The sequence below is a fragment of the Penicillium alfredii genome (genome assembly GCF_028826965.1).
Source record: "Penicillium alfredii strain IBT 34128 chromosome Unknown utg000012l_segment0_segment0, whole genome shotgun sequence".
Classification (NCBI taxonomy): domain Eukaryota; kingdom Fungi; phylum Ascomycota; class Eurotiomycetes; order Eurotiales; family Aspergillaceae; genus Penicillium; species Penicillium alfredii.
In genome coordinates, this window is record NW_026622709.1 from 1,066,664 (window position 1) to 1,088,626 (window position 21,963).

At 48.5% G+C, this 21,963-nt stretch overlaps 9 protein-coding genes across 9 annotated transcripts; 6 read left to right on the forward strand and 3 right to left on the reverse strand.

The window, feature by feature from the left end:
* Positions 1-3,744: 3,744 nt before the first annotated feature.
* NUU61_009937 (Zn(II)2Cys6 transcription factor domain-containing protein) lies at positions 3,745-4,361 on the forward strand (the record flags this gene model as incomplete). Its single annotated transcript, XM_056660462.1, has 2 exons — positions 3,745-4,136; positions 4,184-4,361. The coding sequence occupies 2 exons, from the start codon at positions 3,745-3,747 to the stop codon at positions 4,359-4,361; spliced, it is 570 nt and encodes a 189-aa protein (XP_056506960.1).
* Positions 4,362-4,398: 37 nt separating this feature from the next.
* NUU61_009938 (fungal specific transcription factor domain-containing protein) lies at positions 4,399-6,160 on the forward strand (the record flags this gene model as incomplete). Its single annotated transcript, XM_056660463.1, has 2 exons — positions 4,399-5,069; positions 5,134-6,160. 2 exons carry the CDS (start codon positions 4,399-4,401, stop codon positions 6,158-6,160), a joined length of 1,698 nt encoding a protein of 565 aa, XP_056506961.1.
* A 1,423-nt stretch (positions 6,161-7,583) lies between these two features.
* On the forward strand, positions 7,584-8,828 carry NUU61_009939 (uncharacterized protein; the record flags this gene model as incomplete). Its single annotated transcript, XM_056660464.1, has 1 exon — positions 7,584-8,828. The coding sequence occupies one exon, from the start codon at positions 7,584-7,586 to the stop codon at positions 8,826-8,828; it is 1,245 nt and encodes a 414-aa protein (XP_056506962.1).
* A 193-nt stretch (positions 8,829-9,021) lies between these two features.
* On the reverse strand, positions 9,022-9,740 carry NUU61_009940 (uncharacterized protein; the record flags this gene model as incomplete). The annotated part of the gene is made up of 2 exons (XM_056660465.1): positions 9,022-9,416; positions 9,623-9,740. The coding sequence occupies 2 exons, from the start codon at positions 9,738-9,740 to the stop codon at positions 9,022-9,024; spliced, it is 513 nt and encodes a 170-aa protein (XP_056506963.1).
* Positions 9,741-10,353: 613 nt separating this feature from the next.
* On the reverse strand, positions 10,354-12,146 carry NUU61_009941 (putative MFS alpha-glucoside transporter; the record flags this gene model as incomplete). Its single annotated transcript, XM_056660466.1, has 2 exons — positions 10,354-11,742; positions 11,820-12,146. 2 exons carry the CDS (start codon positions 12,144-12,146, stop codon positions 10,354-10,356), a joined length of 1,716 nt encoding a protein of 571 aa, XP_056506964.1.
* Positions 12,147-13,558: 1,412 nt separating this feature from the next.
* Positions 13,559-13,895, forward strand: NUU61_009942 (uncharacterized protein; the record flags this gene model as incomplete). Its single annotated transcript, XM_056660467.1, has 2 exons — positions 13,559-13,586; positions 13,651-13,895. 2 exons carry the CDS (start codon positions 13,559-13,561, stop codon positions 13,893-13,895), a joined length of 273 nt encoding a protein of 90 aa, XP_056506965.1.
* A 980-nt stretch (positions 13,896-14,875) lies between these two features.
* fgaCat (catalase easC) lies at positions 14,876-16,566 on the forward strand (the record flags this gene model as incomplete). Its single annotated transcript, XM_056660468.1, has 4 exons — positions 14,876-14,897; positions 14,951-15,003; positions 15,064-15,243; positions 15,319-16,566. 4 exons carry the CDS (start codon positions 14,876-14,878, stop codon positions 16,564-16,566), a joined length of 1,503 nt encoding a protein of 500 aa, XP_056506966.1.
* Positions 16,567-17,285: 719 nt separating this feature from the next.
* On the reverse strand, positions 17,286-19,250 carry atg15 (triglyceride lipase ATG15; the record flags this gene model as incomplete). The annotated part of the gene is made up of 2 exons (XM_056660469.1): positions 17,286-19,004; positions 19,062-19,250. The coding sequence occupies 2 exons, from the start codon at positions 19,248-19,250 to the stop codon at positions 17,286-17,288; spliced, it is 1,908 nt and encodes a 635-aa protein (XP_056506967.1).
* Positions 19,251-19,598: 348 nt separating this feature from the next.
* Positions 19,599-21,865, forward strand: NUU61_009945 (VPS9 domain-containing protein; the record flags this gene model as incomplete). The annotated part of the gene is made up of 2 exons (XM_056660470.1): positions 19,599-19,903; positions 19,969-21,865. 2 exons carry the CDS (start codon positions 19,599-19,601, stop codon positions 21,863-21,865), a joined length of 2,202 nt encoding a protein of 733 aa, XP_056506968.1.
* Between the last annotated feature and the right edge of the window lie 98 nt (positions 21,866-21,963).

Genomic DNA, 21,963 nt, shown 5'->3' on the forward strand with positions numbered 1-21,963 from the left:
TTGGAGGACTTGAGACTGAGAACCCCACTGCCTGATTTTACAAATAGAATACGAGGACCTGTGAAATTAACGCCGAAAATGACCGCTTTGGGGGCCAGAAATGGCGGGGTTTCCGCCCGTAACTTCCAGGAGCGTCGCAGAATCCAGATCACCTGAGCTTTTGGTTTGATGTAGAGTCTACATCTGGGATGTGGAATTTGATTATATATGCACATTCTAATTAGGGGGTATTGATAGGAACACTACATGTTTTTCGCTATTGGCACTCCAAATCTGACATAATCACCTAGCTTATATAATCTGGTTTTTTATCTACACTTGTATATTAAGAAGATTGATTATTATAAAAATTATAGAGTCAGAATTATTAAGATAATTTATACTTTACTTTCTAATAAGATATAAGACAATTAGAGATAAGGGCTGTAAAATATTGAATTAAGGTATATGATACATGCTGGATTCAGGGGTCGAGATAGACTATAAACGCACTTCCTTAGTCACATAACTATTTTCGCATTCAATTCTTTTTTATCGCTTTTGGAGCTAAAAATAGAGATTATTATAGTTTAAGAATATTAAATATATATACTATTAATCTACTAAATCAAGGCTTTAATTGCTTGAAATAGTTATTACATAAGAAAATATAGTGCCAACAGCGGACATCCTGTAGTGCCCCTATCAATACCCGCGAGCCGTTACGGTACGTACCCCAAAACACATAATTCGTAAATCCGATAAATTACTCACCACCTCTATTTATATCTGTAAGGGATACCTAAAGTATTCCTCCGTCGGTTTACAAGAGGTTATACATACTTAAGGATGCCTAGCAAGGAGCTTTGCGCCAAGAATTCTAATTACAACATAACTGCTTCTCATCTCATACCAAGGGGAAGTGGTAAAAGCAACGGGAGAATACTTGAAGAAACCAAGGGATGTTTCTGGGTCCAAAGGAAACTAAATTGAATGTCTAACACTAAAAAGGGAAGTTTCTCAATGTTTAGACATACTGACCAACGACCCCCTGGAAATAAAAATGATATAAATCAAGCGCAGGCTGTTTATTCGCCTATTTGGTAACTTGCTTCACGTACGCAAGAATATCTCTTATGATGGCGATGTCTTCGTTTTTCGGCAAACCTTCGGCTCTCAAATCCATGTTTGCTTGGTCGCACTGGAAGAAGCATTGTAATTCCTCAAAGGCAAGTATCTATTTTATAAACCCCCCAGAAGGCGGCTTGCTAATAACGGGTTTACTTTCATAGTCCACCAAAAGAAGGATTCAACGGCTTCCTCGGGCCCAAAGTTATTCTTCGACCTCGATTGACACATTCACCTTAGAAGTGATGGACACGGACCTCAATGCAGACGAAGGATTGACGCTATCAAACCCTATCCCAAGTCCTCCTGATTTCGGCGACAGCGATTGGTCGACAATGTCGAGCTCAAGAAAAGAAGTCCATGGTTCAGTGGTATCTGGTACTTCGAGACAAGATTCCTTCTCTCAATTACAAAGCCCGACTCTTCAAAACTTGCCCTCCGTCCTCAATGGGCCTACGGATTTTGATTATTTAACCAAGTATCAACACGTCGAAGATCGAGGAGCCAATGGGTTGCTTCAATGGTGCAAGAAGTTACGCTGCAACTTTTTCAAAAGACAACCAAAATGATGCTTAGCAAGAATAATACGTTTCTAAGGAGATTAAGCTTAAAGTATTTTCCATTGTGAAAGATCTTCGTGCTTCCTGTACTGCAATATTGAGTAATAAACTGTCCAACCCCCAGTTTCATATCTGGCATGACTAGTGAAGCAATGTTCGGTCAATTCGTATTCAAATCTAGTTTTTTCTGAATCCATAGACAAGGTCTATCTAGTTTGAGCCATTCAATCCAATCATGGGCCATCAATATGCTTTAAAAAGCTAATGCTTGCGCTCTTGTAGAAGCTGACTTCTTAGTAGGGGGCATAGACCATATCACCCTAATATAATAGAACAATCATGCTACTCAACCTGTATATAGTTAAAAGCCCAATATACACTTACAAACGAGCCCATATACTGATTTTTTATGATTGATTATACCTTTGTGCGTTACATGAGCCTCTGTTTTTTGGTCTACAAGCTAGCCACCGGAACATGACTCAAATATATTTATCAGAACAAAATCGCACCAGGTAGTATGGATTATATGAATTTAAATCGGATTTTCTAGTGATATCTAAAGAATTATCGAAAACTTAACTTTTTAAAAATGCATTAATTACGAATCTTATGGCTACTATATATCCCGCTTTATATTCAATTATTTTGGTTGTAAACCAAGATTCTCCTAATATCTGACTAGCTTTCTTTTTTCTTTTCAGAAAAATATTCTTTTTTGTTATATTAGTTCTTTATTTTAATATAAAAAATAATCTATATATATAGCTATTACTTAGTATACTAGCCTTCTATCTCGTTTACTGCCCTTACATAGTTTAGTGTCGAATTCGATATATTTCGCAAAGCCGTCTATCTAATAAGGTTCCATTTTTCTAGGAGGCTTATACAGGAAACTTGGGCATAGCCTTATTATTAAGTGTGTTTATCTAATAGCTTTGGTAAATATCATAGATTTTTATGTTTAATAAAGCCTAGACGTTCTTAGTTGAATTAACAAATAGAGACTGAGGTATTCTGAACTATGGCGTATTTCTACTACTATTTTCAAAGGCCTATCTTAGTTGAAAAAATTTCGAATTAAGATCATTTCAACTTTATAATCGATATCGGCAAGTAGATCTTCATAGCGCATACAAGTGGCGGAAGTAGCTTTCTTGTAATTTGATCACCGTGATTTTTGGTAAACTCACGTGGTTAGCCGGGGCGATATTTGAGAAATTATTAAATCTCTCGTTTTCTTTGATCATAGTATATCGAATAATCAATAGAGGAATCGAAAGGCATATTTTTTTTTGAATATACTTATAGTAGTTAAATTGAACTCGTATATTAGAGTATGAGCATATAAGTTAAGTTCCTTACCGCGAGGTATCAAAAACAAGTATATACTAGTAGAGAAAGTAAGAATTCAGGGGTAAATATAGATAGTAAACGCGTCTACTCGTAGATATCGCGCGAGATGGTTAGCTATATTATTAGATAAGTGATAGACAAGTAGCGTTTAGAAAATATAGTAGGCCTAGGGGAGGGGAGCAAACAAAAAATAATCACCCACTATCTAAAGGTGCAAAAAGCTGATTCTATTCGCTGTTACATTACTATACAATTGTTATGTAGGGGTTGTATTATCCTGGCTTTTCATGCTTTATGATTGGTCGGACTCAAAAGCCGGAGCTGGCAGAACCCCATTATCAGCAATCCTGAAGAGGCCCAGACTCACTAGCTTCAAGCCACTTTCCTGGCAAAAATTTATGGCGGAATGTAAAAGATAACAGAGGATATGCATTGTAGGCTCTTCTGGCTTACGAGAAGCGTTAATAATTTGTGGTTTAGTCGTCGAACTGCAAGGGACGGACACCACTTGCGTAAATAGGGGGGTATATGATATACTTTTTTGGGGTGATATACATACTTCAATTTCTTTAACACAGTAACCATGATAGTGTGTAGGAAGAGGTTTTCGGCGAGCTCTGCTGATCCTTGAGGCCTAACATTATAAATATCGAGGGCCATATTAAGATCCGCCAAAGCACTGAATGATCACAACAATCTGGTACCAAAATTGAACTTCAAAATGGACGAGACACCAGATCAATATGATGCTTCGTTCCTTGAGAGCTTGTCAGATCCTGATAGTTTCCGTGTTCTGGACTCCGAATTGGACGAGTCTTCTCAGCCTGTTGACCTCCCCGAAGATTGTCTTTTCAATGGACCTGCCAGAAATCATGTGGATCGATCAATAGAAATCCCTTTCAGACGACTTCAGCCCGAGCCAAATCATAAAGTTGCAATACCTCGCGCAAGCACAACGAGAAGTCGGAGCAACCGAGCACGGGTTTTACAAGCATGCAAATCCTGCCAGGAGCTCAAGACTAAATGTAGCGGCCACCGACCTATCTGCCATCGGTGCGAAGAGCTCGGACTGGATTGCAATTATGGCGAGCGAAAACGGGAAATCACTGCAAAGTATGTTCACTACTAAAAGGACCACTTAAATTCAATGTTAACCCAAGATCGCCGATTATCAGGAAAATTGAAGACCTAAGCTCACAGGTCCATATTTTGGGAAGTCTACTATGTGAAATTTACCCCAGGCTTGACACTGAGTCTGCTAAGCGCGTTAGTCAATCACTGAACAAGGTCGGAATTGTCTCCTGTCTGATATCAACCCTCCCGGAAACATGTATATGAAAGCATTTCTTCTTAAGCTAATCTGTCCTATTATTATATGCCCGATCAGCCCCCGCTAGCCCGTTCAACTATTACCGACCTCTTCAACGCGCCGAATAGTCCTTTTTCTGTGCCTGACTCGACGCAAGAAGACTTCAATCGCGAACCAGGAATTCAGGCGATCGGTTTCATCGGAGAGCATTCAGCAATGGCATGGCTACATCGACTCAAGTCCATACTCGAACAAGACCCTATCACGTCATCTAGCCCTCTGGGGCACTTCAATGCCCCATCCTTTTCTTCAGTTGATTATTACGAGAATGGATATGAGATAGATGTTCGAGAGGATTTAGATGTCTTTGAGCGACCGAAACAGGCCGAGGTTGACGAGCTCATCGACATATATTTCCAAGTTATTCACCCTTCATTTCCAATCATTGGAAAAGCAACCTTCCTCGCGCAATACCGATCGCTTTATTCAAACCCAACTGCAAGGCCTGGAAGACAATGGCTTGCGGTGCTCAATTTCATTTTTGCTATTGCGACAACACACTTCTCGCCGAAACGAGAGACGACTGTATGTGACAGGCAAATCCGCCGAGCTTACTTTTCACGGGGATGGATTCTTTCTATTGACAAGACATCCCTACGGGAACATGCAAACTTGCAACAAGTGCAGGCCGAAGGATTAGCATCGTTCTACCTACTATCAGTTGGCCAGGTCAACAGGTGCTTAGACCCCCGAAACTAAAAACTCTGGCCACCTTTCTTTGCTAAATAAGTTAGCATCTAGATCCTGGAAATCCTGTGGTACTGCAATTCGCTCCGCTTTAGCCATGGGGCTCCATTTGCGCAACGAAAGTCAGATTCCTCTGGCTTCGAAAGAGATCCGATATCGGGTATGGTGGGCTTTGTACATGCTGGATACTTCTCTTTCTGAGCTCACAGGCCGACCACCAAGTGTTGAAAGGGGCTTCTGCACAACACCGCTTCCCATACCCTTTGAAGAGGAGAGTCTATACACTGGGCCCTTTCGAAAATATGTTCAAGACGTGGCGAGTGAATTCACCGAAGACGAATCATCATATCGTCAAAGCTCGAGAAAGAGAGCGTTAGACGAAGGTGAAAAAAACGCTATTTTGATCCCAGAATACCCTCCACCGAGCAACTCGTTATGTTTCTGGTTCGCGATGAGTCTCTCGATGATTAAGCGTGAGGTGATAGAAAGCCTTTATGCGCCTAGTGCACCGCAAAAGCAGTGGGGCATACTCGAACTCGCGATATCTTCCCTGAACACCAAAGTCGATACTTGGATAGCATCACTCCCTGCGTCCTACAATTTCCAGACTGCGGGCAAACCGATATCTTCCAATCGCCATTCAGCCAACCTTGCGTTTCAATACTATTGCACCAAGATCTTGATCACGCAGCCATGCCTTCGTCAACTTATGCATTCCTCAGAAGCTCCGAAGAGTCCTGAGCTTTCATATGACTCAACACCAGGGATATGCATTCATGCTGCAATCCAGATGATTGAACTACTACCAAATCAACCGAACTTGACTTGGCTTTATGGTCTGTTCCCTTGGTGGAGTGCCCTTCAATATATTGTTCAGGCCATCACTATCATGTTGACTGGGTCCTTTTTGCGATCGAAATTTGGCTCGTTGTGCCACGTCGGTATCCCACAACGCGTAAGGAAAGCTCAAGAATGGCTCAAGGAGTTGTGTAAGGTTCATGTTTCTGCTCGTAAGGCCTGGTTGATGTTCTCGGATATCATCTCAAGTCACGGGGCGAGGCTTGGCTTTCCTGATTCATGACCACTGTTATATCTGACTTGACTGCTTTTTTCAAATAAGTTTTGACTTGATCTCTTTGACGAATACAATAATATCAAAGTTAATTTCGATGTCAAGGAAGGTAGCGAATACAAGTACCTAATGCTATGTAAGAGGGGACTATCTCGAGTATAGGAACAAAACATTTCTACCAGTCTGCTTTATGCAGTATGTTCTATGAATCTTATTCGCCCTGTTTTTAAAGCCTTGATAAAGACCTAAAACTGCGAGAAACAAAGAAACATGTATAAAATTGATGGGCTTTTAACCTAGACATAGGAAAAAAAGGAGCAGAAAGATCATGCATAGAAATATACCGGTATTTCCAAGGACAGGCACCAGGGCAGATTAATGATGATAGAAATCCCGTGGTAGAAAACAGAGAAGGCTAATACTGTTGAGGTTTCGACACCTTTAATTGTATTGATGTCATGTGATACCAGACAGCAGCGGAAGCGCGGGAGACCCGAGGCGCATGAGGATCGCCAGTGGTGCATATGTTTGTTTTCTGCAGATATTTGCTATGCGGATGGAGGCAATCGATGTTCTATGGGAAACTGTATATAGACTTTGATATCGAATTTTCTTGAGACAGATTCTCGAGGACATCCTACATTTCGCAATCAACCAAGTTGTGGAAACTCCTTTTTCTCATACTGTCTTTACTTCCCGCCTCAATTCAAGAAAGAGTAGAGCGGACAAATTTAATCGTCGTTCGAGATAAAAAAAAATAAGGCATATACGAGACTAGGGATTCTTATATAGCAAATGAAAACGAAAATCATCGAAAGAGATATAAAAGACCCGAGATATCTAGATACGTTAATCCGAAGCTATAGAGCTAGATAGGTATTTCTAGAAGAGAAAGATTATCTATACCGCGTTACTCAGTACTATACTCCTCGAGAAAGTTTACGGTCCACTATGTTTAAGAGCTATTCGAGTCGTAGATGAATCATAAACCAAGAGTGGAGGTAGAGACAGTAAAGGCCCAGCCGCAATTTACGACCGAAAATAAAGAGTAAATAGGGCAAAAAGGGTACCTACGACGACGTATATCTACTGGGCAAGTGTAGAATAGAGAGGATAGAGAAAGGGAGAATTAACAAGTTAGAAAGGAACAACGAGAGCGGCAGATCTTATATATAGGGGTTTAGTGGGCGATGTTACCGGACGGCGTATAAGGACGTCAAACCAGAAATAGCCAAACTAACCACAAAAGGAAATTCACAGGTCCTCGTTTTACGCCCCAAAATATTAATAGCCGCACATTGACTCACTTGACGATCGCTGTGCGGCGAAGCATGTCGAATGGGGCCTCTGGAGGGGCCGGGCCATTTTTAAGCCGCTTCTCCCCCGACCAGCAAATCCCCGGCTGAACTCACCTGGCAAAGTCGACATAACCATGAGTAACCTGCCGTTTTATTCAATCGTCAACGCCCTGGCCACCACCCCACCAGAGCTCGTCCATCAAATCATCGATGATCTGCGCGTGTGGGATGTATTGAGACTTCTCTGCCACAACAACGAGCGCGTCAATGCCAGTCTTCTATCGCACCCCTTGTGCCGGAAACTGCTGGGCCACGATGCCGAAGCACTCTCCAAAACGCGGGCAGTTGCCCAGTTCTACTGGGATTTCTTCCGTGAAATCAACGTGTGCCTAGCGAAGTCTGACTATTACTACTACTGGCGGACGGCCCCGTGGGTTCTGAACTTGAATATCCACTGCGTGGAGCCAAACGACTACAAGCATGTCTTGTGGAACATGCTCACGCGTCTCTATGAGAATATCCGGCAGCAGGGCCTCGTCGTCGACCTCAACCGGTACTTGCCTCCGGGCACGGCACCACTGCGTTCGTTCTCCTGCTTCCCAGAGGCGGGTGAGTTCCCGTCCTTTGAGGAGCTGAAGGACCACTGGCAAATCATCAAACAGGCCAAGGCCAATCTGGTCGCTCAGACCTCGTCGCAGCTGCTCTGGGCGGCCGATCTCTTGGAGGCCAATCCAGATATCTTGAAGCGCACGCTGGACCCAGAGCAAAAGCAACGGCCCAATACCGCGCACATCGTGTCGGTCATGAGAGGCAAGGCTGCGAAAATTGTGCGGACAGTCAGGCGGGCACCGGGAAAAGTGTTCACACCGTCTGAGCACTTCCGTTACCATTTCTTTCCAATCATTCCTTTTGATGCGGTATTGACGGAACTGTTACGCCTGATGCAAAAGTACGGGATCACAGCCAACAACCAGCGAGTTTCAAAAGGCGAAGAAAGCCAAAGTCATCCAGGCCCGCACTCACATCCGCCGTCAATTTGGCTGGCTGCTCATACCCTGATCAAGGGGATGCCCTATTTCTTCATCTCACTGCCTGTGGACCGCCAAAAGCTGGCGAGCGAGCGGGTTGCAAATGACGACGGCGATGTTTTCAGGACAGGCAATACGCCTTGGTCGGACAAGCCGCAACAGTATGAGTCTGTGGAGGTTGACACGCCTTATTTCACGCCACACCAAGCCGGAGTGGACGTTTGTTTCCTTCGGTGGGGCTTTGAAGGATATGAACCTCATGACAAGAGAGAGATGAACTGGCTCGAATCGTTTGTCACTATGTACCGTTATTTGAAGAGCTTGGAGGATAAGGAATCTGGTGCTAGCTGAGTATGCGATGCCTAAACGTTATGTATTCATTTGGGTCAGTGGGGGTTTGAGACATTGGACCAGGATGCGTACCAATCCAGAAAGAAATAGTCTCACATTTGGAATTATTTCACGATGTCAGGCTGATTGAAAAGATCGTATACTTCGGTATTGTCCAACCCACTGGGGGAAAAAGGTTGCACGGTTGTTTTGTTCAAGTCGCATAGTTATATCGATCCTTAATCCGCATCGATGCCTCTCGGGACGGATAAAAAGTCTGAAGCCCCAGACTCCAGGGCTGCTCACTAGCACTGGATCCAGAGACGACATCCATCTGCGAAGCTCGATCCTGGCGCTCCAAATTCGATAAGATCCGAGACCCAGAGCCCGCAGGATCGTCCTCTTCTCCAAGACGCTGGTAGGTACATCTCCGGTGACGATGGCCGCACTCCGAGCATGGCTGCTCGCCATTGCAGGCCTTGCGCAGGCCTGCACAGCTGTCACAGGCCCGTTTCTGCTTTCCGCTTCGGAAGGGCGCGGGCATTGCGTGGCCGGCTTCGACGCGGGCCTTGCATGATTTCCAGTGTCGGCGTAGCACGTCCCTGTAAGCTCCATTAGCTATTTTACTTTGTATAGGGATAGGAATGACCCCCAGAAGCATAGAAGCATAGAAATAGAAATAAGACCTACCCGCGACTAAATGAAGAGCTGCAAAAGGAACAGACGTGGTTTTTCTCGGTGTTATCTACACTTAATATTAGTTATTGTTTCCTTTTCGCAAGAATGCTACTTTCTCGTGGTAGTCGAGCACTAACGTGTCAATGTATGGCGCTTGAGATGATCCTGTCGCCGGAAGATTGATGCGCACTCGCTGCATTTCCACTGTTTTTCGGCTGTGCTGGTTTCAACTCTCGCGGGCGACGTCTCCTCCATCATGGAGGTCCTCAGCTTGATGTCTTCTCCAAAACAAACAATCTGTGTCAATATTCACGTTGAATTCTGCGGACGAAAGCAAAGTTCGTAATCGAGCTGGCGCTCTTCATGTATGTCCTTGTGGGGAATTCTTGCTAAGAACAACCCCCCGGCAATCTGGACAACTTGTTCTGAACATATGAGAAGCTCGAATTCATGTAGACTCGATCCAATCAGCCGAAGATCTCGGCATAGAGAGTGTGGGTTGATTGGTATGCCGGAGCCACTCGGTGATCGCGGGTCGTTGGGAAAGGAAAAAGAGTGTCGCAGGCCGAGGCGGGGGATCTACACTGTCCCAACGGATCTTTATCATCTTCTGCTTCCGCGATTCCATGACGCTCTCAGATATAAGTGAACATTGCAATAGCAATGTCCTTGATATACGTCCAATATTAAAGGCAAGAACTACTAATACGGTAGGCTACGAATGCACCTCAAGCCAGGGATCAGATCCATTAAGATAAATTAAGGCTATAGGTAAAAATATGTGTATGTACATTTCAGAAACATTTCAAGCCATTGCAGGATGCCGATCATAAAATAGGTCGTAAATATGGGAGGGAGCAGATCGCAATCATATTGAACCATCGTTCTTCTCCGCCTGACTCGGGTCGGTTCTCCGCTTCTTCTGTGCCCGGTAGTCATCGATGACACGGCTCTCCACCGTCTCGTCGAAGACATCGACCTGGGTAGAAGCAAACTTGCGCGCGCTGACCCCACGCTCAAAGAGCAAGTCCAGCTCGGCGAACGTGCGACCTCGAGGCTCGGGGACGCGGAAGTAGGTGTATATAATGCAGAGGAAGCAGATCCCGCCCCAGAAGAAGCCCGCGTAGTTGCCCCAATTCCAGGCGGTGGGGTTCAGCATGTACGGGGTCAGCACACCGCAGATGATGGCGACGATGTTGTAAAGGTTCCGGCCCAGCACTACGGTTTTGATCTGTAGCCGCCGCGTCGAGAGCTCGGCCACCAGCGAATAGCCGACCGTGCCGACTGTCAGCTGGTAGAATAGTGCCCAGATCAGCATCAGGGATCCAGTGGCCAGCGAGCCTTGGTCGCGGTGCTCCCTGGGAACGAGACCCAAGAAGCCCATGGTGAGCAGCATCGCGCTGAGCCCACAGAGACCGTACAGAACCAGGGATCGGCGACCGATGCCGAGAGTCATGAGAAACCATGCGCCAAACACGCCGAGCATGTTGATCCCGTACTGGCCCATGGCAAAGGCATAGGAATTCGATGGGTCGAGCCCGGCCTGTTTGAGGAAATAGGTGGAGTAGTTGGAAAAGGAGTTCCCGCTGAGGTTCTGGATCGCCCACACCATGCAGATGATCTCCGTACGGCGACGGTCGGTGCCCCGGAAGCAGTCCAAGTAACTGGCTCCCTTGGTGATCTTATCCTCCAATGCGGTGGTGTGCACCATCATGGCAATGGTTTCATCGGCGTCGAAATCTGTCTCACGATCTTGGCTAGTCAGGCGTAAAAGGGCACATTTCGCGTCTTCGGTTCGTCCCCTTCTCACTAACCACCAAGGCGACTCGGGAGCAAGTAATATTCCAATGAAGAGCGGCAGGGGCCACATCCACTGCAGCCCGTACGGGATTCGGTACGCCCATTCATCGGTGCGGTTCAACATGGCCTTGATCACGCCAACCCCAATGAGCTGGCCAAGACCCCAGCAAAAGTTGACATAGGTGGTCAGATACCCTCGTAGAGCCACGGGACACACCTCGGAGGCGTAGGTGATGGTCAGAGTTTGGAAGACTCCCCAGGGAATTCCACACAAAATCTCTGCAGCCAGGAGGGCTTGCACGTTCGGGGCCGTGAAGAAGATGGCGGTCCACGCGGTCACCAAGATAAGACAAGCCATGATTGTGTAGCGATACCCGAACCGCTCCGACGCCCAACCATTGATAAACAAGCCGATTATCTCGCCCGCGTAGGCACCGTTGCTGAGCCCTGCTTGCCACTAGATATCCGGGATCGTATCAGTTCCATGCTTCCATGAAGGGGATCCACCCGACTTGGGTATTGTGCTCGACCTACCGGTGCAGAGACTTGGTATTCATTATTTGCTCCTAACTCGCCGTATTTCCGATTGAACTGCGGGAAAGCGTAGAAATTGTTGACCAGACTGATATCGTATCCCTCCATGACAATGCACGTCGAGATGAGAACACTCCACGCAACTGCCTTGGGGTACAGTCGAATGCCTTGAAGCAAGGACATCTTCTGTTCCTTTTGTGTGGCGGCTTTGGCATTTTGAATGACTTTTGTCATGGACGAGTCGGAGGCAGGTCCCTCGGTCGAGGGGTAGTGGTGGAGGGGCCCATCAACCGGCATCACGGTCTCTTGTGCCTTGGGATCGGCCATCATTAAGACGAAGGCAAGCACCAGAGGACACGAGGAGAATTATGAGGACAGTAGGTGAGGCTAAGACCAGATCAAAGTGTGCGGTCAAAGATTAGACCCCCGGAGAACTGCGGAAACCAAGGCGTGAGAAAAAAAAAAAAAGAGAACCCCACCGAGCGCAAAGACATTGCACGCGATCAAACCCATGCAACAATCCTGACGCCTCCCCGGGGTAATGGAAGCGGCTGGAAGATCAGAAAGCAAGCTAAACAGAATTCGGTCAAGACAGTAGTCGACAAAGTTGCGGGGGGGGAGGTTGGCTTCGAAACGCAAAATCTGAAGCTTGGCGACGCCGGATGGGGCACGGGTGGATCAGGGGTTTATGACTGCCATTTATATTCTTTTTTTATGCTGACTCTCTTCTTCACTTTGTTTTATTTTATTTCTACACTGCTAGAATATAAAGTAAGGTCAATTCAATCCAATTGGATTACCTCCGATGCATTCCACGTGTTTATTCTCCGTTGTCCTGCAGTGGACATGCATTATATCCAAGTAGCCAGTGGGATGAAATGCAAATCAAATAATGCTAAATTAGTTCGAATATCAAAATATGAGTTCTGCATAGATTCTATGTCCTATTATAGCAGAAAAGAACGAATTCGAGAGATTTCATAGTGGCAACTCTTGAAGCTAGCCGAATGCGGAAGTCTATGGAATATTCCACGAATGTTCTTAGCTGCTTAATTGTTCAACACTGGCTATGCTCTATATCTACTCAATTTCCTGATTATGGCATTAGGCCATTGAATCCCTCCAATTTCTCGTTTTATCGGAATGCAGAACTCAGAGCCCTCGCGTTGATTCAGATCAAGTAAGACCTTATAAGTTGGTATACTGGAACTCATTAACCGTCGTTTTCCAGGTATCAAATTTACAGCGGTCGAGAGAACGCTGCGAGGGATGGCAAAAGATCCAGAAGGCGTAAAAAAACAAAAAAAAAAAAAAAAAAGCGAGGCGCAATATAGTAATTCCTCGCTGTGCCCGACAAAGTATATACTCTAGACTTCGGGTTTACCCACATTCCAACTCCCTCGATCACAACTGGAAGGACCAGAATACTAGAATATCAAGCGATCCAATTATAGAACGTAGAATGGAATCGATGACTTCAGGGTACCTGGCAAGTCGATCGATCAATCGTGCCATGGAAGAAGCCAGAGCTAAAGGAGTACGCCCGGTGGGCCTCTTCCAAGGGTATGATATCATCGCCAAGGGGGGGGGGGCATTGACGTACCTATAAAGCTGCTCGAGTCTTGAATTGAAGCACTTCAATCCAACAATCCATTTTCTCCCATCGCATCAACTGTGTCCTCTTTTGATCATTTTTCCAATCAATCCTCGCATCTCTACATCAAATCACTCAAATCACTATGTCTTCCAACGATAACAAGGACAACCGTAAGTGCCAACCAAGCATATCCAGGATGGGTACAGTCCAAACTAACACCCTCTTCATCCACAGCTTCCTTCTTCGGCGGCCTCGGTAGCATGGTTGGCAAGACTGCCGATGGCGTCGGCAAGACGGTCGGCGGGACCGTGGGCGGGCTGGGTAACACGGCCGGCACGGCGGCGCAGGGTATGGGCCAGACAGTTAGCGGGGTGACCGAAGGACTCGGCAATGCCACCAAGGGCCTGGGACAATCAGTAAACAATGCCGTCGGGTCTGGGCAGAAGAAAACCGGCGACGGGTCGAGTGAACAGGCTTGAAGGGAATAAAAAGGACAGGAGGACCTTAATGTACAGTATTTATGAGCTGTGATGAGAACACGTGTATTTTTGAGGATTTAGTTCTCATCAATATCATCAAATCAAATATTTGTCAAGGGTACTATCCCAAGTATATCGCTATAGTTCGGTTCCATCGCGGCAATTCCTCGCACGGAGACTTCCGCGGACCCCCGCGTTCAGGATGCAGGAAACTATGGAAAAATATAACAAAATTAAAAATGGTCTTTGAATTACCAATTGCGCGAGTCAATTAAGAATTAAAATCCAGAAATTCAATGTGCTCCCTAAACATGTATTCCTACTATAAGAGCGTTCGGATCGACTTACTCGATTCGACATGACAGCATCGCCTTACCCGAAACGGGCAATATACTACAGATCTATGAATAAGAGCAAAGCAGTGGGGATCTCCCCAGCTTGCCCAAGTCGTCCCTGACTAACACCGAGCATCTCGCCCGAAGCTTGAATTGGGACCATAGAAACAACCTTGGAATAATGGGATGGTCCTTCAACAATTTTGGTCTGGCCGGGGTCGACTGACAAACCGCTCCCCGGACCCCAACCTTCCTGTTGCGCGTGGGAGATGGGTCTTGCCCAGTTCCAACTTATGGTACAACACAGGATGTCCAAGAAGGAGATCCGCCGACATCGGTAAATTGCTGGATGGGCTAGAAGTAGAAATTTGCGGGTGTTGTTGTAGGGAAACTCGAGACGTACAAGCAGAGAGATAGAGATAAAGTGGGCTGAAATAACCACCAATCAAAAGCTCCGAATTTCCATATCAACAAGCTGGTTTACCACGTGTGGGGCCCTGCGGTTTTTCCATGGATCCCCACCAGGCTTTTTTTTCTTCAGGCCGATATAAAGCTCCTCCACACGCCTCCGCATGTTTTGTCTGTTATCTTCTTTCTCTTATATCTTCCTCTGTGCTTTGTGTTACGCATCAATATCTCGCCACAATGGGCCAAGACGACGAGCCGAGTACGTGAATGCCGATCTTATACTTCGATGATAGAAGCTAATCTTCTCTGCAGAGACCTACCGCTACAATGAGACTCCGGTCTACACAACCTCCAATGGCTGCCCGGTACGATGAATTTTCTGTCAAGCAGATCCGATATTCTGGTCTAACTTCCTCTTCTGCTAGGTCATGGACCCCCAGGCCTCGCAGCGCGTGGGTTCCAATGGCCCACTCCTGCTGCAAGATTTCCACTTGATTGACCTGCTGGCACACTTTGACCGCGAGCGTATTCCAGAGCGTGTGGTTCACGCCAAAGGTGCAGGTGCCTATGGCGAGTTCGAGGTCACCGATGACATCAGCGATATTGTACGTTTCAGGTCTTCTCAGTGACCATATATGCCACCTAGATCATGAGCTAACATAAACTGGCGCAATTCATAGACCACGATCGACATGCTCAAGGGCGTCGGCAAGAAAACCAAGCTCCTCACGCGCTTCTCGACCGTCGGCGGTGAAAAGGGATCCGCAGACAGCGCGCGCGACCCGCGAGGCTTCGCCATGAAGTTCTACACGAACGAGGGCAACTGGGACTGGGTGTTCAACAACACACCCGTATTCTTCCTGCGCGACCCAGCCAAGTTCCCGATCTTCATCCACACGCAGAAGCGCAACCCGCAAACCAATCTCAAAGACGCAACAATGTTCTGGGACTACCTGTCAACGCACCACGAAGCCGTGCACCAGGTGATGCACCTATTCAGCGACCGCGGCACGCCATACTCCTACCGCCACATGAACGGCTACTCGGGCCACACATACAAGTGGACCAAGCCCGACGGCACCTTCAACTATGTCCAGATACACTGCAAAACAGACCAGGGCAACAAGACCTTCACCAACGACGAGGCCGGCAGACTCGCCTCCGAGAACCCAGACTGGCACACGCAGGACCTCTTCGACGCCATCCAGCGCGGCGAGAACCCCTCCTGGACCTGCTACGTGCAAACCCTCTCCCCGGAACAAGCCGAGAAGTTCCGCTGGAACGTCTTCGATCTGACCAAGATCTGGCCGCAGAGCGAGGTGCCACTGCGCCGCTTTGGCCGCTTCACGCTGAACCGCAATCCGCAAAACTACTTCGCTGAGATCGAGCAGGCCGCCTTCTCGCCCTCGCACATGGTCCCGGGAGTCGAGCCCTCCGCCGACCCCGTCCTGCAGTCCCGTCTCTTCTCGTACCCGGACACCCACCGCCACCGGCTCGGCGGCAACTACGAGCAGATCCCTGTGAACTGCCCGCTCAACGCCTTCAGTCCCTGGCACCGCGACGGCGCTATGAACGTCCACGGCAACTACGGCGCCAACCCCAACTACCCCTCCACCTTCCGTCCGCTCGCGTACAAGCCCGTCAAGGCGAGCAATGACCATGAAAAATGGGTCGGTTCTGTTGTTGCGGACCAGCTGCCTGTCTCGGCTGAGGATTACGTTCAGGCGAACGGCCTTTGGCAGGTCCTTGGTCGCCAGCCCGGTCAGCAGGATCACTTTGTTGCTAATGTCTCTGGACACCTCTGCAATGCCCATGAGCGGGTCCGCAAGCAGACGTATGGGATGTTCCGTCGTGTGAACCGCGATCTTGGTGCTCGCATCCAGTCTGCTACGGAGGCTAATGTTACCAAGACCTCGGCGCGGCTATAGATGACTGTGCTCTGCTTCTTCCTGGTTGTCGCATTACTAACCGGAGTTTCTTATTCTTCTTTTTCTTGACATTGTACTCTTCTGTGCCATTGTCCAGCCCGCATTCATGGATATCCCATGTTTGACTGTACCCTAGCTGAACTTGACCAATTTGAACATGGATCATGACTTACGATGAACAAACATCTATAAACTGATCATAGTCGGTAGTTGATGTTTAGAAATACTCCGCAGTATGAGTGGTATCAAATACAGCACATGGCAACTTCTATGAGACAATTGTTAATTTCCAGAGCTAACTGCAAGTCTAAATGTGGGAGTCAGGCTTCAGGTACAAGGGGCTTCTCGGCAGAGGCTGCTTGCTCGAGAGAACGAGAGAGGCATCGTCATGTGCGCCTGGCGGAGAAACCTGGATGCTGATGGCAGCGTAGTATGAACCTAAAAGGAAAGAGAGAGAGAGAGAGAGAGAGAGAGAGGGAAACCTTGAATCCAAAATCCCGAAAGAAAGACAAAACTCCCATGGTCAGAACGCCGGGAAAAGACCACCCCCATCCGATGCAGGAAGGGGCAAAGAAAATTCCAAATATGAAGAAATGAAAATGCTCGCTCATGTGCGGCCGTAGATCTGGTATGTGTCATGTAGAGTTTCCAAAGAGAAAGAACGGCCCAGTTTAGGAGCAGGAGAGTGTGTTAGTCCTTTGGTTTTCTCAACCTCGGCATTACGGGACGAGGCAGATCAAGCCAAAGAAGACGTGCCGGGTGCAACTTGACTCGGAAGAGGATGTGGTGGTTGGGAGAGATGTGGGTGGGGACGTGATGGCCGGGGTGCTGGTCGGCTCGTCTTGACAACCCCAGAAAAACCCGGGTGTTTCGCAGGTTGAAGATGTTTCAACCGGCGTCGAACTAGGAACATCTGTGTTTGCGGTGGTACTAGTGGGATCCCGACACCCGAACCAGCCTGGGTCGTGGCAGGTTGTCGTGGAAGTCACCGTGGGCTCAGTATTTGTCGCGGTAGGGGCGGGTGTTGCTGTGGTGGTTGTGGTGGGGTCTTTGCAGCCGAACCAGCCAGGTGTCTTGCATGTTGAGGTTGTAGTTGTGGTGGTTGACGATGTGGTCGTGGTCGTCGTGGTTGCCGTAGTAGATTCATCAAGACACCCCCACCAACCGGGGGTTTGGCATGTCGACGTCCTGGTATAAGATGAAGTTGTCGTGGTAGTGGTGGTGGTGGTGATCCTCTCGGAGCCATTGCTGCGGAAAAACTTCCAGAGCTCGCAGTCAAGGCATTCTTCCTCCGCAGCACATGACGGGACCTCATCGTACACCTCAAGAACGTCGGAAATCACGTTCTCAATCTTATGGGTTCCAAGACCCACGCGCCAGCCTTTATCTCCAACAGTATCATATGCGCACATCTGGCCAGTGTGACAAGCCGACTCCAACGCATATCCACCCCATGTACAAATCGAGTTAATCCCATTGCAGGTCCCCATGTACACCGGATCTGCTGTATGTCCGAAGTGGTAGGATCCGGTATGTTGGCGCGCCTGCGGAAATCGTGCGTCATAGCCTGGTGGGCTGGGAAGGCCCAGTCGAGCGGCTGGCAGGGCCTCCGGAACAGCTTCGAAAGTGACCACCGGTAGCCCGTAGGTCAAGCCAAGCAAGCTCGTCATCGCACCGCCCAATGAATGGCCTGTCAACCAAACATTCGCCTCGGGGTATATGTCGGTCACGTTGGAGTAGAGGTCGAGCGCGGCTCTATAATACTTGTTTTCGTCGTTCATGGCTTCGACAATGCAGGTTAGATTTGCGGTGTACGTCGCATTTTGACAATCGCAAGACTGCCTCCATAGGTATGATCCTCCTTGGCCGCAGCAGCAACTGAAAAACAGATTGTCGTTAACTTTATCGTTCGTGGTAGTGCCGGCACCATCAAAGAGGGCGGGGGAAGTGCCCTTCAACGAAATGACGACAGTCTTGTTCAATTTATCGGAGTAAATATGACCCCTCAGTCCATCACTCTGCCACCCAAAACTCGTAGAGTAATTAAACTTGCCGTGGATGGTGTGCCATTTCCCGGTGCCGGGTTCCTCGATATAATCATTTGCAGTCATCCGTGCAAAAGTCAAAACGGTTGTTCTATCGGTTATATTCGGTCCTGGTAGGGTGTCCATGACCCAGTCCGACGGTGACAAAGCCGTGGCTACGCCAGAAGACCGCGCAGCTGCCAGGTGACCCTCGATAACTGATTGTCGCCGATCTGCCAGGCGTTGGATCGTAATCGGGCTTGATGAAGCTTTCAAGCGTGGGTATGATGTAACAGCTTGGTTCTCGGTGCCATCCTCTGAAACAACCCTAAGTTGAGTCTCCGGTTTGACGTCTAGTCTTGCGTGAAGGTCTGGATGTCCATAGGTGCCCCGGTGGAATATATGGCGGAGGGACTACCAAGTGTTAATGAATTCCAACAAAAGAAGACCGGAACCTTGCAAGCAGCTTACAAAATCAACGGATTCTGTCGCAGGCTCGAGCTCGTTCAAGGGTATTTGAGGCGGAATAATGGGGGCCTGTAGGGGTGGATAGCCTGAAGCCAAGGCCGTGCCTAATAAGAGCACAGTCGACAGAAGCAGGCTACAGACTCTCGATCCAAGCCAGAACCGCTTCTGGGACCGCCGCTGGTAGTGAGACATTATGGGAGATGGTGGACAAGATGATGCTGGGAGACACCAGACACAAGGCCGGCGTTATCGAGGGGAGTCACTTATGACGCAGTGCGGAGGGCTCCGCACGTGATAAGAGCCCCGTGACGCGACGTCGACTTCTTTTGTGAACAGCGAAGCGTGTTGAGAATTCTTTCCAGTCGACCTTGCAATTCTTTGGCTGCGATTATCCGAACTTCATTCCTCGGATCGCTTTCGTTGCACGGCACAGGGAATCAACCGACTCGGGGAGCTCGGGCGATCTGCATGAGCCTATCAGCTGGAGCTGGGCGGAGTCATCTTAGTGTCGTCTGGGACCAGCTTGCCCCTTGAGTGAGAATGTCTGGCCCCGATGGCTCCGGTCCACCTTCTGTGCACTCGGTGCGATCGTTCACCAGAATGGAGAGTTCGGACGTGAACAGGACCAAGGCGTCCACCGAACCGGTCGACGCCAACGCGGGCCCGTTGTCAAGGTCTACCAACAATGAGGGGCAAGATGCCGGTCCCGATGTGTTCGAGCGACGCGGATCTGCGGATTCTGGCGCTGCAACGGATGGACAGGGAGAGGAAGGCTTTGTGCTCTCGCGGAGCTTGCAGGATCCCTCGGAAGAGCTTCCAATCGAGCTGATCAGCTTGACCGATCGGTGAGTTTGCTTGTTGACTGTCAACTATTGGACAATTTGTAACTAATAATCCTTTTCTTTGCTAGGTTTGTCAACTCGCTGAGCGCCAAAGTACACAACTCGCCTCCTACCATCGAAAAAATCTCTGAGCTCTTCCAAGTCTTCTACAGCCGTGCCGAGTCTCACATCGCCACGCACATCTCCGCGCTTGCATCTCGCATCAACCGTGATTCGTCCCCTCAGGTTCCGGCACGGACTTTGCGGGGAAGTGGTCTATCAAAACTGAGCAACAAGCGGTCTCAAGACAATGTCGAACAAGGTGCTTCGGGTCGCCAAATGCTCACTGCGTCAGAGGTGGCAGAGAGACGAAAAGCCCGCAAGGCTCTTGAATACAAAAGAGGCGCTCTAGAAGAGGCTGCCGAGCGAAGAGTATGCGAGCTCGTCTACGACAAGATTTGGAGGCACAGGAGCACGTTGGATGATGTGCGAGATGAGAAGTTACGTTCAAAGACAGCAGCTTTATTGCTGGTGGAGATAAATTTAAAAGACCTCGGCATCGACATCGACATGTCTTCAATCGACGAAGGAAAACAGAACGAGGCGAACGAGTATTTGGCTCAGGCTCGAGAATATCTCACGAAAATGAACGAACAGAAATATCCATTGGGAAAGCTTCAACAACTAGCGGCCGCGCACAAAGCCATCGTGGATGCCCTCACCAAGCTTCTTCCCTCCTCATCTTCTGCAGACGAGATCCTGCCCACCTTGATCTATTCACTTATCACTTGCCCACCCGAGGGAATCAATATCATCAGCAACCTGCTCTTTATTCAGCGGTTTAGGTCTTCCAACAAAATCGATGGCGAGACGGCGTACTGTTTGACCAACCTCGAGGCTGCCATTTGCTTTTTGGAAAATGTCGACCTATCCAGCCTGCGTGCCGACGTAGTACCAGAGGGTGCTCTCAAGACCCCGAGTGAGACTACACCATCCTCCGAACGAGTCGATCCCTTCCGTCCAACGAAGGAGTCTGCAACCTCGTCTGTAACAACATTGTCCGCTTCGCCCGAGCTCTCGAAGCCCAACAACAAGGAAATCCCTTCGACATTACCCAGGCCACAGCCCCCTGCTGCATCACACCAGCGACGCATTAGCAACCTTTTCCAACCACCTGCCAAGGTCCTTGGAGCTGCCAATGACGCCGTGCGCAACACCGCCGATCAGAGTTTGAAGAACATCGGCGCGACGCTGGACAGCAGTTTCAACCTCCTTTTTGGTCGCCTCAAGGAAATGCAGATCAACCAAGGACCTAGTTCACAGGGAGGCGGCCCGGTGCTGCCGAAGACACTGGCTGAAGCCCGTCGTCTGGTCACGCTGCCATCCACTTCTACCAATAAAGACATTGGCCAGGATGACCTCTTAGCAATCAACCCTTTACCTATCGACGATGGCCCCCAGACACACAGTAGCCCCAGCGGCGCGGGGACCCCCATCGGAGGCGGCACGCCGCGTGATCGAAGCGTGAGTAGCACGCGAACTCAAGAGAGCAGCAAGCGCTCGATTGTGGCATCATTACGAGACGAGTCTGCCTCGACTCAATCCCAAACGCCGCCTTCGACAGCCAGCCCGACTCCGCTGGAATCGGTGCGAAATTTCGGCAACACCTTCAATCCCCTCAACCGCCTCCCTGGCATGATGAAGAACTTCGGTCGCAATGCTTCAGAGGCGCCCAGCACCAGATCCGTATCTCCAGCATCGCTGGACCGCATCAGGCCGTGGCCTGCCCCTGCCCTAGCAGCAGCAGATAACCGCAGTGGCACAAGCAGCCCGCTCCCTCCGTCTTCTTCGAAGATCGATCCTCCGATCCAGCGTTTTCTGGACACGCAGGACGCGTGCGACCTTCGCATTGGGGATGTGGCTGCCCTCCTGGAAGATTACAAGAGACTCGCGGCGGCACTCTCCAGGCCTACCTCGGAATCTTGATCTGTGTTTGAAGATACTTTGCATCCTGGGTTATCAATGGCGTTATATGTATTTGGTATCTCATGATAACCCTCTCATCTTGGTGGATACATGTTTGT